Here is a 17,872-nt window from a genome sequence, read left to right as displayed (position 1 = left end):
TTGGTACTTATGTTATTTTATTTCTTTTATTTATTTGAAAGAGTTACAGACAAGTAGAAACAGAGATCTCTCATTCACTGTTTCAATCCCCAAATGTCTGGAACAGCCGGAGCTGAGCTGGTCCACAGCCAGGAACAAAAGCTTATTCTGAGTCTCCCTCTTGGATGCAGGGGCCCAAGAAAGTGGATCATCTTCTACTGCTTTGCCAGGCTATAGCAGAGAGCTGGATCAGAAGTGGAGCAGCCAGGACTCAAAGCAGTGCTAACATATGGGATGCCAGCACTGCAGGCGGTGGTCTTACCTTCTGTGCCACAGCCTCACCCTATTTAAGTTCTTTTCTAACATAATATTCCTAGGATCATTCAAATCATATTTGAGTATCTGTTTCCAGTTACTTTGGATATATACATAAATAACTGCAATTATTGAGGGAAGTAATAATTAGGTTTAATTTTTTGATGAGTCATTAAATTACAACATAGCAGTTGCACCAGTTTATTTTATATTACCAATACTCTAGGATCCCAGTGTGTTTATATCCTCTCTTTTTTCCATTTTTAAAAAGATTTTATTTATTTATTTGAAAGATAGCATTACAGACAGTGAGAGGGAGAGATAGAAAGAGAAAGGTCTTCCTTCTGTTGGTTCACTCCCCAGATGGCTGCAGTGGCCAGAGCTGGGCTGATCCGAAGCCAGGAGCCAGGTGTTTCCTGCCGGTCTCCTGTGCAGGTGCAGGGGCCCAAGGACTTGGACCATCCTCTACTGCTATCCCAGGCCATGTCAGAGAGCTGGATTGGAAGAGGGGCAGCAGGGACTAGAACTGGCACCTATATGGGATGCCGGTGCCACTGGCAGAGGAACAACTCACTGTGCCGCAGAGCTGGCCCCTTTTTCAATTTTTTTTTTTTTTAGTATAGACTTTGTAGTAGATAGGAAACATGTCTTTATTTGGTCATCATTTTCATTTTCCTAATGAATTACGGAGTTGTGTCATGTACTTTTAGCCCATTTGTATGTAGTATTTGAAGGAATACTGTTCAATAACTTCGCTGATTTTTTGTGTGTGTTTAAGAGATAGTGTTTTTGTGTTTTGTACTTTAGAAATTAATATTTTAAAACCCACTGCTTTTAAGTTACAGAGATTATCCAGGTTCCCAAGAAGGCAAGGATTATGGTCCTCCAACTAGAGACGTTGTGTACCATGATTATGGCCATTCTAGTCCTCGGGATGAACATTTCTCTAGAGGATATAGGTACCTTGAAAATTCTGTGCTTATCAATTATGTTACTGAAATTGGTAATTTTTAAATTAATTAAATCTTTCCTAAATCTAGTGACCGTGGTGGCTATGGTCGCAATAGAGATTATTCTGAGCATCCAAGTAGAGGCTTTTATAGAGATGCATTTGACAATTATGGTAAGTGTCCAATTTTGATTTGTGTAGTATAGATTCAGCTAAACCAGCCACATGGTGAATATAATTTTACTCACAAAATGTAAATTGTCTATTATGGTCTCTTGACTAGATTGAGAATATTGAGCCAAACAGTTTGCTATTAATGAAAGTTAATCTTTCCTCCCATTGGGAAGTTTAATCTTTACATTTTAAAATAATGAGTGTGACAATGTTATGTATAGGATCTGCATGAAACATTAAAATTCACTCTGTTTTCAGAGGAAGTAAATATTTGTTACTTTCAACTTAAGACCCCTGCCTACTTCAGCTTAATTGATGTCATTAGAGGCAGATAAAAGCAATGTTTTCTCAACTGTTTAATAACCAGTATCATGGTGTAATGATACCCAAAAAGTGTTGAAGTTTTGCTTTCTGATCATTGAACTGCAGGGAATTCCCGTGGCGTACTATCTGCACGAGGGCCTCCACTGACTTACAGTGGAAACAATCGTTACGAAGATTGTAACAGTACACGAGATGGATATGGTGGAAATCGGGACAGTTACTCAAGCAGTCGAAGTGACATGTATCCAACTGGTCGTGCACGTGGTAGCAGACGGGAACGAGGGTTCCCACCTTCTCTGGACAGGGTGTACTATGTTCCTCATGGATCATATGGTAGTTCAAGTTGTGGGGCTTCTAGAGGCAGTCAGGGGAGAGGCCAGTCTGAAAGAGGAGGACGAAGAAGGTACTAAAACAAAAATTACACTTGTTTGCCAAACTTCCTTTGCAGACAGAAAATTTAAATGCTACTTTTCTTGTGTTGTAAGTACTAGCTATTAAAAGAAATACCTTGGTTTTGGAGGAGGGGGCATATATTAACTTCTCTTCTGTGACTTTTCCCTTTTACAATATATAGATAGATTTGTTTAAAGTAATGTCAGTGTCGCTGTTGAGAAATAAACGTTTCTTCTTGAGAGTGTTTGTACTGTTAAAAGTTCTTAGAATAAAAGTTTGCACAAAACCCTGTGTCCCGTTGCATTGTTCTTTGTTGCATGTATGTCACTACACCAGCCCTTAAACTATCTTTATATTATAAAGAAATAATTACTTGAAAGAGGGTGAGCCGGCACCGTGGCTCAATAGGCTAATCCTCCACGTGCGGCGCCAGCACCCCAGGTTCTAGACCCGGTTGGGGTGCTGGATTCTGTCCCGGTTGCTCCTTTCTTCCAGTCCAGCTCTCTGCTGTGGCCTGGGAGTGCAATGGAGGATGGCCCAAGTCCTTGGGAGACCAGGAGAGGCGAGTGGCTCCTGGCTTCGGATCAGCGCGGTGTGCCGGCCGCAGCGCTCTGGCCGCAGTGGCTACTGGGGGGCGAACCAACCAAAAAGGAAGACCTTTCTCTCTGTCTCTCTCTGTCTGTCTCTCTGTCTGTCTCTCTCTCTCTCTTTCTCTCTCACTGTCCACACTCTGCCTGTCAGAAAGAAAGAAAGAAAGAAAGAAAGAAAGAAAGAAAGAAAGAAAGAAAGAAAGAAAGAAAGAAAGAAAGAAAGAAAGAAAGAAAGAAAAGAAAGAGGGTGAGACTGTTTTACATCCACTGATTTACTCTCCAAGTGGCCATAATAACCCGGGCTGGACTGAACCGGAGCTTCACCTTGGTATCCCACATGGGTGGCAAGAGGCCTAAGCACTTGGACCATCTTCTGCCGATTTCCCAGATGTGTGAGCAGGGAGCTGGACTGGAAGTGGAGCAGCCAGGACTCAAACCAGCACCCATATTAGGTGCCTGCCATCGCAGGAGGCGGCTCTACCTCCTGTACTACAATGCCAACTCTAAACTAATGAGTTTTTTAAAAGTACCCTTGTATTTGAAATTTCATTTGTGTCATTAAATTTCTTCATGGCAAGATGGCCTTAATTAAGCAGGATAAGCAAATCATTAAGTTGCTCTTTTTAAAAAGTGAAACATGTAAAAAGGTTTGAGAAGTCTCCAGAATGGCTTTAAAACTCATTGTCCATGGACCAGCACTGTGGTGTAGCAAGTAAAGCTGCTGCCTGCAGTGCCAGCATCTCATACAGGAGCTGGATTGAGACCGGCTGCTCCACTTCCCAGCCAGCTCTCTGCTGTGGCCTGGGAAAGCTGTGGAAGATGGCCCAAGTCCTTGGGCCCCTGCACCCATGTGGGAGACCTGGGAGAAGCACCTGGTGGAGCTTCAGATCAGTGCAGCTCTGGCCATTGCAGCCAATTGGGGAGTGAACCAGAAGATGGGGGACCTCTCTCTGCTTCTCCTCTCCCTGTGTAACTCTAACTTTCAAGTAAAGTAAATAAATCTTAAAAAATAATCACTGTCCTAATACTAAGTTTTTGTGTGTGTGTGTGTGTCCTGATACATGGCAGGAAAATGGAATTGAAAGATACAGTAATGTTTCCCAGACAATTGGGTGATGGTTATAGGCAATTAACTGCTATGCTAGGAAAGGAAAGACTCATACTGAAATTGAACAAACTGGAAAAAAATATTTTTTGTATCCAAATTAGAGAACTAAATGACTGAAATGAGAGTTACTGGAACCCTTAATTTCCATTTAAATCAAATCTGAACTAACTCAGTTTAATACATTTCTTAATAAAATAAGTATTGCCAGGTTTAGAAATATTGGAGTACAAGGCTATTTAGGAGTTCAAATTAATTCTTGAAATAGTTGAAAATGATTTTAAATAAAAATTTATGTTCTTAAAATTGGTAATAATGTGGCACAGTTAGGGTTTTTAGCAAATTCAGCTGAAGATCATGAATAGGAAATAAAGAGGCTTCAACATTTGAAATTCATGTAAAAACTTCCTTTAAGGTTTATTGATTTAAAAGCCAGAATTAGAGGAGGAGAAAATGAGAGAGAGGGATCTTCCATCTGTTAGTTAACTTCCCAACTGTCCACAATGGCTGGGGCTGGGCCAGGTTGAAGCCAGGAAGCTTATAGGGGTCTCTCACTTGACTAAATGTGCTCAACTACTTGGACCATCTTCTGCTGTTGTTCCAGGTTAATTAGCAGGGGACTGGATTGGAAATGGTGCAGCTGATAGAATAATCAGTGCCCATTATAGGATGCTGGCTTTGCAGGCAGCAATTCTATCTTCTACCCCATAATACCAGTTCTTTGTGTAAAAACTCAAAAAGCATATAGCATATAAGAAATTTAAGGCCAGCGCCGCGGCTCACTAGGCTAATCCTCCGCCTTGTGGCACTGGCACACCGGGTTCTAGTCCCGGTCGGGGTGCCAGATTCTGTCCCAGTTGCCCCTCTTCCAGGCCAGCTCTCTGCTGTGGCCAGGGAGTGCAGTGGAGGATGGCCCAAGTCCTTGGGCCCTGCACCCCATGGGAGACCAGGAGAAGCACCTGGCTCCTGGCTTCAGATCAGCGCGGTGCGCCGGCCGTGGTGGCCACTGGAGGGTGAACCAACGGCAAAGGAAGACCTTTCTCTCTCTCTCTCTCACTGTCCACTCTGCCTGTCAAAAAAATTAAAAAAAAGAAATTTAATACACTACTTAGGTTTAAAAATTGTTAAATGACAGATTAGAGCATCAAGTGGTGTTAGTAAAATGGTGCAGTCTTATGCGTGGCACCATCTAAGCCCCAGGCACCATCTTAGGCTATGACCCCATTGCCATCTTGTATAGTAAACTTTGGTCCTAAGCCCAGCCTGGCTTGCTAAATGTCAGGTGACCAAATGGCCCAACCACAAGCATCAGCTCCACCTCCACCCTAATGAGATTCATTGCTTCCATTTGCCTACCTTCTCTAAGGCTATAACAAAACCTGCTGCCCATACACGTGCTCCTGATCGTTCTCCCTTTTCTGCCTCTTCCTCCAGCCTGTTTCCCACCCAGCAACATACCTTTCCTTTAACTTTAATGTTTGGTGTTTTGTGGTGGCCCTCCATTGCTTCTGTGACTTGGATCCAAGTTCTCTGTGGACCTCGTTCTCCCCTTGGTGATTTGGGAGGCTTTGGGATCCTGGCCTGTTGCCAACCACAAAACTCACTCCTTGGGCTACCTTCATTACCAAATGTTCTGTGATTTCCATCCGCACACTTGCCATTCAGAATCCTCAAGAAAGATGGGGAATGGGGAATTCTCCCACTGTGACTTTTACCACGGATTGTGGTTTTGCTCTGTGTTGTCTTGAAGTCCTGGTACCAGGCACCACAACTCCCAAGGCTTTATGCCTCTCCACGGGCTTTATGCCTTTCCACGGACTTTAAGCCATCCATGGACTGTAGGCCTTCCATGGGCTTTAGGCCATAGGCGCCAATGGCTACATGGGTGATGATCCCAACTCTCTGTTCCTGTACCCTCCCTTTCAGACAGCCATGATCTTGTGGATACCTGATAACCACCAGTCTGACTCACAGGTCGCCATGGGAGCTTCCTCATCCCACATTCCATCTGATTCTCCTCTCAGTTGTCTCCTAAACAATTTAGCCCCTCTTAAATTGCCTCCAAATCTCAAATGTCATTGCCTCTTTTTGGTATCAGGCGAGGCCCATGTATGACCTCAACAGCCAGTTAAAATGGCCACTTAATGGCACATTTGACTCTGACACTCGGGAATCTGTGGGTGTTTGGGAAAGTGAAAGTAGATTCCGTATATCTAAGCTTTCTCCTATCTCTTCTCTAAACCTTTTTTTATAATTTTTTATTTTAGAAAACTTTTATTTAATAAATATAAATTTCAAAAGTAAAACTTAGGCCGGCGCCGCGGCTCACTAGGCTAATCCTCCGCCTAGCGGCGCCGGCACACCGGGTTCTAGTCCCGGTCGGGGCGCCGGATTCTGTCCCGGTTGCCCCTCTTCCAGGCCAGCCCTCTGCTGTGGCCCGGGAGTGCAGTGGAGGATGGCCCAGGTGCTTGGGCCCTGCACCCCATGGGAGACCAGGAAAAGCACCTGGCTCCTGGCTCCTGCCATCGGATCAGCGCGGTGCGCCGGCCGCAGCGCGCCGGCCGCGGCGGCCATTGGAGGGTGAACCAACGGCAAAGGAAGACCTTTCTCTCTGTCTCTCTCTCTCTCACTGTCCACTCTGCCTGTCAAAAAAAAAAAAAAAAAAAAAAGAAAAGTAAAACTTTTGGATTATAGTGGTTTTCCCCCCCATAACCACTGTCCCATCCGCAACCATCCCATCTCCCACTCCCTCTCCCATCCCATTCTTCATCAGATTCATTTCAATTATCTTTATATAGAGAACATCAATTTAGTATATACTAGGTAAAGATTTCAACAGACTGCACCCACACAGACACACAAAGTGTAGGGTACTGTTTGAAGACTAATTTTACCGTTAATTCTCAGTACGACACATTAAGGACAGAGATCCTATGTGGGGAATAAGTGCACAGTGACTCCTGTTCTTGATTTAACAATTGACACTCTTATTTGTGATGTCAGTAATCACCCGAGGCTCTTGTCACGAGCTGCCAAGGCTGTGGAAGCCTCTTGAGTCCACAATTGTGACCTTATTTAGACAAGGCCATAGTCAAAGTGGAAGTTCTCTCCTCCCTTCAGAGGAAGGTACCTCCTTCTTTGATGGCCCGTTTTTTCCACTGGGATCTCACTCACAGAGATCTTTCAATTAGGTCATTTTTGCAGTGTCTTGTCTTTCCATGCCTGGGAAACTCTCATGGGCTTTTTAGCCAGGTCCGAATGCCGTAAGGGCTGATTCTGAGGCAAGCGTGCTGTCTAAACCTTCTCTTCATACCTCACGTTCTTCAGCTCAAGTTCTATTTACTTCCAAAGCCCTTACTAGCCAAGCCCCTTTCTAGCTCTTCACTGTCTCATTCACCATACCTCCTTTCTCCCACCTAAGAATCCCAACCTTATCTCAGAACCAGCCCTTTAGGTCTACTGCCCACCTTGTCTACTCCCTTTGCCTTATCTATGATCCTCTCTAACACCCTCCTGGATAAGCAAAGGCAAGTTCAGGAACAGGTTGTCTCCATGCCATCACCCTCTAGCCCAGGTCCTCCAAATAACCTTCACTCCTCCCTCTGTTCCAATTTTACCATAAGAATAGCAAGGGAGTGGTGAGTCCATCCTCTTGAGCTAACAATCTACTGTAATCAAATCACCTATCTTCACCCTTCTAATAGCTCGTTGCTTTGTCATGAGCAAGCCAGGTGTGATTATCAGATCTTTTGATAGGTTTTATCCCTAATTGAATGTCAAGTTGGCCTTGCCAGGTCTCCTCAATTCCTACAAACTCAATTTCCTGGTCCTAGTAGTGAGCATTTCCTAGACATTTCATTTATTAGCACTGGGTTAACAGCGAAAACTACCTCTCTCTTCCTAAACCCCCCTCCTCCGTTCTGACACTCTCTCCTGCGTAAAAGCCTAAACTGCTAAAAAATACACAGTAAACCTCACCAAAGAGCCTTCCTTGCATCTTCTGCCTTCCTTATCAGAGTCCTTGCAGTGCTCTACAAGTGCCCCAACAAGCAGCTCTGCTCTTTAAACTTAATTTCAAACACGCCCTGCTCTCTGTATGGGCAGACTCAGCTCTAAGGTCCCCCTTCAAAGACAACATTACTCTTAAGGTATCTTCCAATCTCTGTGAAATAATAATGACTACTAGCCCTTCAAACCAGCATGCCTACCTGGTTAATTACTATTTTCAGACATGTCTCCTTTTCCCTAGTTGCCCCTTACTCTGTCACCTATCAGATTCTTCCCTTTAAAAATCTCTCCAACCAGAGGGGTATCCTTCTACTCTGATGAATGCTCTCCCCTATTAAACCTAACATGATGAACAATCTCCAGTGGAACACTAAACTCAAATTCAATTAAACTCTAAAAACATGTGTTAGGTAAATAACAATCTTGTACATGAAAATTTCGTTCAGCTGTAGCTGGACATTGGTTTTAAAAGAATTTCTTGAATCTAGGAAAATCACTGCCTTTAAAAATATTGTTTTGTAACTTGCCAAACATGGTTTGCAATTTGGTTTTAACAGCTTTCCCATTATATAGCAATGGATAATAAGTATACAGCCCCTAAGGTGGACTTTCCAATGTCTGTTTTCATGTTGCTGATTTAAAGCTAGAGTTTCATAAAAAGAAGTAGAATTCAATATTGAATAGATGCAATTTTGACCTTAATTTAGATAGAGGTATGATAAAATACCAGCACCTTCAGTCATCCAGGTATAATTTCTAAATGCAAATTTTATAAAGCAATTGAGATAAATGTGCTTAAATGTAAAGTGATCTGCACCCCCATGTTTATTGCAGCTAGACACCCTGTCTTATAAAGTTTAAAGGGGAGTGGTTAACTAGCACCTCTACCAGGTCCCAGGTGAAAGGAGGTACATCCTGGGAAGGGAGTGATTTGACTTAGGCACGAAGGTAGTGTTACACAGGGTGTGGTGGGGAGTGTGTTTTCCAGTTTATGGCCCTAATCTAACTACCTGTCTTATCCCATATTATAACTATATTTTTATTTTTATTTCTTTTTTTTTTTGTAGTACTTTTTTTTTTTTTGACAGGCAGAGTGGACAGTGAGAGAGAGAGAGAGAGACAGAGAGAAGAGAAAGGTCTTCCTTTTTGGTTGGTTCACCCCCCAGTGGCCGCTGCGGCTGGCGTGCTGTGGCCGGCACACCGTGCTGATCCAAAGCCAGGAGCCAGGTGCTTCTCCTGGTCTCCCATGTGGGTGCAGGGCCCAAGGACCTGGGCCATCCTCCACTGCACTCCCAGGCCACAGCAGAGGGCTGGACTGAAAGAGGAGCAACCGGGACAGAATCCCGCGCCCTGACCGGGACTAGAACCCAGGGTGCCGGCGCTGCAGGTGGAGGATTAGCCTAGTGAGCCACAGCGCCGGCCTATTTTTATTTCAAATGCTTTATAGAAACAGGCCTTCAGAAACTGCAGTGATAAAGAAAATGTGGTATATATACACTATGGAATACTACACAGCCATAAAATTGAAATCCTGTCTTTTGTAACAAAATGGATGCAACTGGAAAGCATTATACTTAGTGAAATAAGCCAGTACCCAAAAGATAGATACCATATGTTTTCTCCATATTCATTTACGTTTGTTCAGTAATATTAAATGTGTTCTTACTGTACAACCAGCAGTTCATGACCTAGGTATTCTACTTATGATCTAATATTCTTAGGAAAGCAGTAGAGGATGACCCAAGTCATTGGGCCCCTGCACCCACATGGGAGACCTAGAAGAAGCTCCCAGCTCCTGGCTTCAGCTTGGCCCAGCCCTAGCCATTGTGGCCATTTGGTGAGTGAGCCAGTGGATGGAAGATCTCTTTATCTCTCTGTCTCTCTTTCTGTGGCTCTGCCTTTCAAATAAACAAGTAAGTATTTTTTTTAAAAAAGTTAAAAAATGACATACAGGTTTTTTTTTACAAAGAAAGTGATGAAAAATATATGAAAAATGGTCATTTTCATTAGTTATTAGGAAACTATAAATAAGTACCATTTTATTACCTCACACATATTGGATAGTGTTAGGAAACTGGCGCAGTTGTAGCCAGGTGGCCGCATGGCCCAGCTACCTGAGCCAGGCTCCACCCCCATCCTAATGGGATTCGCTGCTCCTGCTTCCCTGCCCGCCCTCAGGCAAAGTTTTAAAAGGGCCTGTTCCTGCACACATGTTCTCTTGGCTCTGCTCTCCTGCACTCCTGGCTCTTCTCTCCTGCGCTCTCTCCTCTCTCTTGGCTCATCTCTCTACTCTATCTTCTCTCCTCTGTCTCTCTCTTATACTCTCTTTCTCTCTTTTTCCTTTGCTGCCCCTTCACTCCGGTCTGTAGGGTGTTCCCCAGTAAACCCTTTCCCTTACTCAGGTGTTTGGTGTGTTTTGCGACGGCTGACATTAATATATAACAGATAGATATACATTTTTAATCAGAAATGACAATTACTGACAAAGGTATGAAAAACAGTGGGAATTGCCAGTAGGGTTCCTTCTGTGGAAAATAGTTTTGCTGTTCCTCCAATGTAAAAAATAGAAATTATCATGTGTCCCAGAAGCTCCACTTCTATCAATAGAAAAATTGGAAACAGCTATCTAAAGAGATCCATGTGCAAGTGTATTTTTAAGCAGCAATATTCCCCATAGGTAAGTGATGAAAGGATCCAGATGTTCAGCAATCATTTCATGGGTAAATGAACAACATACTAATCAGTGCTGCAACATAGGTGAACTTTACAACAATATACTCAATGGCACATTAGCAGGAAGGTAGGTGTGAAGTAGCAAAGCGACACATTGGTGTTACAGGGATGCCAATGTTACAAGCAACAGGTTAACCCACTGCACTACAGCACTGGTCTTGCATCAGTGTGCCCATTCTTTGTGACTTAAAAGCCTGAAGTTGCAGATTTGCATGATGTCTAATTCAAAATTATATTAGCACATAACTTATCTAATAATGTAACATTTATATCAACTATTATTTTAAATTTGACATTTGGAGTTTGCAACACAGAATGCATGTGCTTTTTATTTTCTTATTTCCATAAATGACATTCAACATTTAAATCTCAAACTCCATAATTCATCCTGTTATCAGCTTTACAGAAGAGGAAATGAGGCATTGGTTTCTCCTCAAGTATAATTTTAGGAGTCTGAAAGAAATCGTGAATCCCTGGCCAGAGATTATTAATTAAAATTTAGAAATAACTGCTTTTCAGTTCTGGAAAATGTCGATCTCTTCCGCTTTACTTGCCATTTGCCTTTGTTGTCTTTTTTTAAAAATTGAATTTCTGAGTTCCCTACTACCCACTGTGATGTACGATTTGTGACCAAAAACCTATTTATGTCTTACCATCTTATCGTTAGTCACTGAACATACATTTATATCTAAGTCTTAACAATTTTAGTAACTCCAGCCATGAGGCAGAACCGCTATCCTCGTTCTCACTTTTATGTTAGTTAGGCGTTGATGACGTCATGCATAATTCATAAGGAGGCGTGGTCCTCCTACATCCTGGTCACCGAATCCAACAAACATATTGCTCAGCTTCCGGTTTGGCGGTCGCCATCTTTCTTCAGCGCCTAGTGAAGGAGGACAACAATTTCAACGGCTTTGGGAGTGGAAGGCGACAGCCCCAAGTCTAGCTGGTCAAGCCAGCAGGGAGCAGTAGGGAGACGGCGGCAGCGTGTGACTGACCTTGGCTCGTTGAGGTGTCCACCACAGCGGAAGAATCAGAAAACGGCATCTGGTAACTTACAGCCTTTCTTGCTTTATCACTGCTAGTAGATGTGTTGGGGCATTGAAAGGGCCTGCGTAGTCGCTGAGCCGGGCTGTTGTGGCGCAAACGCTTTTTTGAGGGCAGGTTGGAAAGCGAGAATCGGGAGGGAGTGGAGGACAGCGTGGAGAGGGGGCTTACAAGCAGAAACAGTGGGAGTAGAGGAATTAGAAGATGCAGAGGGAAGCGAGGAGGGAAATGACGAGTAGAACAGGCGGCAGGGAATGGGGGAGGAGAGGCAGGGAGGCGTGCCCACAGAGGTGGGGGAGAGGAAGTTCAGTTTGGAAAGGAGGAACAGAGCCTGGAAATGCAGACTGGGGGAGGGGAAAAGGAAAGCAGGTTTTGGAGAGGGGGCGCCCAAACACAACTGATTCTGGGATTTAGCTGACACGCATTTAATCAACCCACATACCAGGGCTCATGTTTTAGTGTATCAGGCTTTACTGCTCTGAGCCTGGAACCATATTCTGCCGGTCCTAGCGTCTGATATCTGAATGTTTCCTGTAGCGTTTCACTTTTGAATCTTCGTGGTCTTTACTTCCTCTGTAGGGTCTTTAAAATCCTTAGGCGCCCTGACCCTCCCGTATTTGTCCCACAGCTTCTAACAGAGACCAAATTCTAAGGAAGATTAGTTTGCTTTTTAGCTTCCCCCCAATGTAGAACTTTATATGACATTTTCCTTCAGATATATCTCTTCCCTTGCTGTTTGACCCCCAGATTAACTTAGGAGCTAAAGCAGGACCAGGCTCTGTGGCAGACCGTATTTACTTTGCCTCTGAGATCTCATTTTTGGTTGTACTTTCTGTGTAGCCCAGAAATTCTATTTGGATCGTTTAAATTAGTTTTTAGAAAGTTGTCAAATCCAAAATCTGCCTTTGGAGACTTCCATGAACTGACCGTTAGGAAGACCCCTACACCCAATATTGGCCCCACCTCCACAATGCAAATTACATCACCTTCCAATGGAAACTCTTCTTCACTAGCCATTTAGAGGCACACTTCCAGGATATACTTTTATGGAATACTATTCTCCGCAGGGTGTCAGAATTCTTTTCAGAAAACTCTCAGTGTCTCCCCTAAGATGTACCCCAAAGACCGTACATCAAAGAAATACATGTTTGGACTCATAGTTATCAGAAGTCTATACCATTCCCACTAGTATTTTTCCCTCACAGATCCTATCAAATTTGTTATTAATTGTGAGACCCCCCCCCCCCTTCAGCTCCCCTGCTGGATGTCCACCTGTGTTCTCTTTTTTTTTTTTTTTTTTTTAATTTTTTTGACAGGCAGAGTGGACAGTGAGAAAGAGAGACAGAGAGAAAGGTCTTCCTTTGCCGTTGGTTCACCCTCCAAGGGCCGCCGCGGCCGCTGCGCTGCAACCGGCGCACCGCGCTGATCCGATGGCAGGAGCCAGGAGCCAGGTGCTTTTCCTGGTCTCCCATGGGGTGCAGGGCCCAAGCACCTGGGCCATCCTCCACTGCACTCCCTGGCCACACGCAGAGAGCTGGCCTGGAAGAGGGGCAACCGGGACAGAATCCGGCACCCCGACCGGGACTAGAACCCGGTGTGCCGGCGCCGCTAGGCGGAGGATTAGCCTAGTGAGCCGCGGCGCCGGCCTCACCTGTGTTCTCTTAAAAGGGTGTAGAAGCTGGTACCTGCAAAGCTGGCATCCCCTGTGCATGCTTGTCCATGTGCAGGTTGCTGCACTTCAAATCCAGCTCCCTGTTAATGGCCTTGGAGAAGCAGGAGATGGTAGCGCAAGTGTTTGGGCCCCAGCTACAATATGGGAGAAATGGATAAAGCTCCTGGCTTTGTGCTAGCCCCGTTCCCATTGGGGCATGAGGGGAGTGAGCCAGCAGATGGAGAATGTGTCTGTCTCTCTCCCTGTCTCCCCTGCTTATAAGTATGATTTTCAAGTGAATAAATAAAATAAATAAATAAATCGCTTTAAAAATCAGAGTTTAAAATTATGTTTCTGGGGCCGGTGCCGCAGCTCACTAGGCTAACCAACGGCAAAGGAAGACCTTTCTCTCTGTCTCTCTCTCTCACTGTCCACTCTGCCTGTCAAAAAAATAAAAAAAAAAATTAAAAAAAAATTATGTTTCTGGTCAACATGTGAGACAATTATTAGTTGCTACTTGGGATACCCAAATTCCTTAGTAGAGTGCCTGTTTGAAATCCTGGTCATTGTGATTGCAATTCAGCCTCCTGGCTTTGGCATGGCACATCTCTGGCTGTTTTGGGGATTTGGGAAGGGAACCACTGGAAGGGAGATATCTCACATTCATGAGACTCATTTTCTATGTTTCTCTTTCACTGACATTCAAATAAAATTTGTAAAAACAATTTAAAAAAGTCAAAATGGGGTTCAGTATTACTGAGTGGTGAAACTGAGCCTCACTTTTTTTTTTTAAGATTTTTATTTATTTATTTGGCAGGTAGAGTTACTAAAGACAGTGAGAGAGAGAGAGAGAGAGAGACAGAGAGAAAGGTCTTCCTTCCGTTGGTTCACTCCCCAAACGGCCGCAACAGCCGACGCTGCGCAGATCCGAAGCCAGGAGCCAGGTGCTTCTCCTGGTCTCCCATGTGGGCGCAGGGGCCCAAGCACTTGGGCCATCCTCCACTGGCCTCCGGGGCCACAGCAGAGAGCTGAACTGGAGGAAGAGCAAGTGGGACCAGAACCTGGCGCCCGCATGAGATGCTGGTGCTGCAGGTGGAGGATTAACCTAGTGCGCCACCATGCAGGCCCCTGAGCCTCACTTTCCATCTAGCAAGTTTGAATCTAATAATTTGGGCCCTACACTGTTTAAACTCAGCCTCAGTTTTCCTTCAGGATAACCTCAGTAGCGTGTCCTGTGTTTCTTTAAAGATGGTATATTAATACTAAAGCTCTGTTCTTTCCCAGAATTGCTTCTGACAAAAAATCCCATCCTTAAGTACCTTATGTTTTATGCTGGCTTTCTGGTAGATGTCTAGCTCACTCTCATCTAAGAAACGCCGTGTTTCTGGGCCTGATTCAACACTAGAGTCTCACTGTTTCCCTACCTACCCTGTGACGTTGGAAGTGCCCTCAGAACCAACCAACGTAAGTGTTTTCTCCATGGAAATCTGAGAAGTGGGTATGTAGCATGATCTGAAGAAAGTGCCTTTATCCATCTCTCCATGTTCCATTAATGCCTGTTTTCCCAACTCTGTTTTTCTCTCCTCCATCCATAGGGAATGCAGAAAAGTATTGAAACAGACATAGATGAAGGTCTTTACTCCCGCCAGCTGTAAGTGGGTCCAGAGCTAATGATGAGTGTTGAAAATAGGTGCAGCAAGATTATGGTTTGACCCAGAGGCCTCTCTGAATCTGGCAGGTATGTGCTGGGTCATGAAGCAATGAAGCGTCTTCAGACATCCAGTGTGCTAGTGTCAGGCCTGCAGGGCCTGGGTGTTGAGATCGCCAAGAACATCATCCTTGGTGGGGTGAAAGCTGTTACCCTGCATGACCAGGGCACTGCCCAGTGGGCTGATCTCTCTTCTCAGGTACCTCATTTCTGCTTTCTTAACCATTGGAAAGACAAACTCCTTAGACTCCTCATGTAGTTCAGTTCTCTTTTTTAATACTGTAGTACTACCTACGGGAAGAAGATATTGGTAAAAACCGAGCTGAAGTATCCCAACCCCGCCTTGCTGAACTCAACAGCTACGTGCCTGTCAGCACCTATACAGGACCGCTGTTTGTTGAGGACTTCCTTAGAGATTTCCAGGTAATATGCAGGCCTTTATCTTTTTTCCAGATGTTAGTTCTGATTCCTTTAGTAAATATTTACCTAGCAGGGTGACCTGGTATCTTAGGTTTATTGCTTAGGTTTATTGCAAAGAGAAGCCGAGCTGTCCTTTTTCATCTATTTAAAGGAAGATATGGCCATACATTGTGGTACGTGGATTATTGTAGTAGAACTTTGTAGTTCAACTGCTACTGTTTAAGTCTTGAACTCTTCTAGTGTATGGTCTATTTTTTTTTATTTTTATTTATTTATTTATTTATTTTGACAGGCAGAGTGGACAGTGAGAGAGAGAGACAAAGACAAAAGTCTTCCTTTTGCAGTTGGTTCACCCTCCAATGGCCGCCGCGGCTGGTGCTCTGTGGCCGGCACACCGTGCTGATCCGATGGCAGGAGCCAGGTACTTCTCCTGGTCTCCCATGGGGTGCAGGGCCCAAGCACTTGGGCCATCCTCCACTGCACTCCCAGGCCATAGCAGAGAGCTGGCCTGGAAGAGGGGCAACCGGGACAGAATCCGGTGCCCCGACCGGAACTAGAACCCGGTGTGCCGGCGCTGCAAGGCAGAGGATTAGCCTAGTGAGCCGCAGCGCCAGCCTAGAGTATGGTCTAGAGAAAGTCATTTGACTTCTTCTGCCTTATTATTTCCTGTGAATACACAGAAATGTGGGCCTTACAGAGTATTTATGAGACTTAGGCTTAATAGTGCGCCTAATTTTTAGTAAAATTAAATAGCTGATTTTCTATACTAGAGGACTAGGGCACAAGGATCCCTGATGTAGGAGTTGGAATTTATCCTGGTGAATAAATGATGGCAATAAAAAACAAATCCTATAGATTGTGGCTGAATAAGTATTTTAAGAATTCATTTATTTGTTTGAAAGGCAGAGTTACAGAGAGAGAGGGACACACAGAGAGGTTATCCATCCACTAATTCACTCCCCCGATGGCTTAAGCTGCCAAAGCTGGGCTGATCCAAAACCAGAAGCCAGGAGTTTCATCCAGGTCTCCCGTGTGGGTATGGGGCCCATGCACTCGAGCTATATTCCACCTCTTTTCCAGGCCGTAGCCTGGGAGCTGGATTAGAAGTGTAGCAGCTAGGATTCGTACTGTGCCCATATGGGATTCCAGCACCACAGGCATAGGCTTAACCTACAACACCACAGGCAGTGGCCCCTACAACTATTTTCTTAAGTATTGGAGCAATAGGGTTTGGTGGAGATAAACGCAAGATGTTTTCACTGGAATAGTGTTGTTGCTTTTTTTTTTTTTTTTTTTGACCCCTCAAGCACAAAAAATACAGGCAGTAGTGAGTATTAGTTAAAGAAATGAAATAGTTGTTCATCAGATTCTTTACAGGTCATCTTTGATTTTTTGTCATAGTCTCTGAGAGTTCATATTGTTTCACCAGTTCTTACCCTCCCGAATCTGACACACACAGGAAGTATACAACAGTTTGAGGAAGAGAGTTTAACCAGAGGAAAACTTAGTGCTTATTCTCTCTGTTACTTACAGTGTCAGGTTTTTAGCCCAGTCCTATGATTTTTTACAGGTAGTGGTCCTTACTAACACTCCCTTGGAGGATCAGCTGCAGGTGGGTGAGTTCTGCCACAACCATGGCATCAAGCTTGTGGTAGCAGACACACGTGGCCTGTTTGGGTGAGTTTTTATCTTTCCTTCCTTCCTCCAACACTTGCCAGACTCACACTGGGAGGCGTGTATTGCCTTCAGATTCCATTTAGACATCTGAATTTTCAGTTTCACATATTCATTCTCCCAGTATGGCATGATTCGGTGCCACCTAATTGTCACCAGTGTACCGAGTTTGCTTGGCCAGTACTTACTGTATATTGAAGAACCTGCAGTGTCTGTTTTCGTGGGTGTCATGCACCAGTCCTTTTGGTTCCCTCTACAGGCAGCTGTTCTGTGACTTTGGAAAGGAAATGATTGTTAGGGATTCTAATGGGGAGCAGCCACTCAGTGCTATGGTTTCTATGGTCACGAAGGTAAGGAGACCAATCCTAGGGGTTCCAGAATAAGCAGGACGGTACCAAATCATTCTTTGTGCTGGCAGTTGAGCCTGCTTCTGAAGTTTAACTCTTTCTCCATATAGGACAACCCTGGGATTGTTACATGCCTGGATGAGACCCGACATGGATTTGAGAGTGGAGACTTTGTCTCCTTCACGGAAGTTCAGGGCATGAGTGAACTGAATGGCATTCATCCTGTTGAGATCAAAGTTCTGGGTATGTCATAGCCATCACAGGGGTGGGCCACAAGTGAGAAGTGGTTGCTTGGAACAAAGGGAAAGTAGGTGAGCCAATGCAAAAGCTATGTAGTAACATGTCTGCACTTCAAACTAAAATAAAAGCCAAGAATGAGTCTGGAATCTTAGCTGGGACTTAGAGAGGTGTCTGTGAGATCATAGAAAAAGGAAGTTATAAAGTTACCGAGAGAC

General features: G+C 44.3%; 2 protein-coding genes and 1 long non-coding RNA gene across 9 annotated transcripts in view; 2 read left to right on the top strand and 1 right to left on the bottom strand.

Annotated features, from left to right (window-relative positions):
• LOC149119161 (RNA-binding motif protein, X chromosome-like) overlaps positions 1 to 2,410 on the top strand; it is a 32,399-nt gene extending 29,989 nt beyond the window's left edge. The window contains exons 5-7 of the mRNA XM_089325290.1: positions 1,134 to 1,253; positions 1,335 to 1,417; positions 1,847 to 2,410. Coding sequence (XP_089181416.1) covers positions 1,134 to 1,253; positions 1,335 to 1,417; positions 1,847 to 2,151 — 508 coding nt within the window. The 3' untranslated portion in view covers positions 2,152 to 2,410. The remainder of the gene's footprint in view (positions 1 to 1,133; positions 1,254 to 1,334; positions 1,418 to 1,846) is intronic.
• Positions 2,411 to 10,283: 7,873 nt separating this feature from the next.
• On the bottom strand, positions 10,284 to 11,877 carry LOC149119160 (uncharacterized). The gene is made up of 2 exons (XR_016228640.1): positions 11,569 to 11,877; positions 10,284 to 11,453 (listed from the first exon to the last, which is right to left on the bottom strand). It is a non-coding gene; the product is annotated as an uncharacterized LOC149119160 (long non-coding RNA).
• LOC149119159 (ubiquitin-like modifier-activating enzyme 1) overlaps positions 11,428 to 17,872 on the top strand; it is a 33,741-nt gene continuing 27,296 nt past the window's right edge. For 6 of the 7 annotated variants that reach the window (XM_089325127.1, XM_089325125.1, XM_089325129.1 and 3 more), the window contains exons 1-8: positions 11,428 to 11,620; positions 14,616 to 14,732; positions 14,864 to 14,919; positions 15,007 to 15,175; positions 15,262 to 15,399; positions 16,967 to 17,073; positions 17,330 to 17,420; positions 17,528 to 17,660. In XM_089325127.1, coding sequence (XP_089181253.1) covers positions 14,616 to 14,732; positions 14,864 to 14,919; positions 15,007 to 15,175; positions 15,262 to 15,399; positions 16,967 to 17,073; positions 17,330 to 17,420; positions 17,528 to 17,660 — 811 coding nt within the window. In that variant the 5' untranslated portion in view covers positions 11,428 to 11,620. The remainder of the gene's footprint in view (positions 11,621 to 14,615; positions 14,733 to 14,863; positions 14,920 to 15,006; positions 15,176 to 15,261; positions 15,400 to 16,966; positions 17,074 to 17,329; positions 17,421 to 17,527; positions 17,661 to 17,872) is intronic. The other variant, XM_089325128.1, reaches the window with a different exon arrangement.

Source organism: Oryctolagus cuniculus, chromosome Y, assembly GCF_051225735.1.
Source record: "Oryctolagus cuniculus isolate XC-2025 breed Fujian yellow rabbit chromosome Y, ASM5122573v1, whole genome shotgun sequence".
Lineage (NCBI taxonomy): Eukaryota > Metazoa > Chordata > Mammalia > Lagomorpha > Leporidae > Oryctolagus > Oryctolagus cuniculus.
Note: the sequence above shows the minus strand (reverse complement) of the source record. Positions and strands in the feature narration are given on the sequence as shown.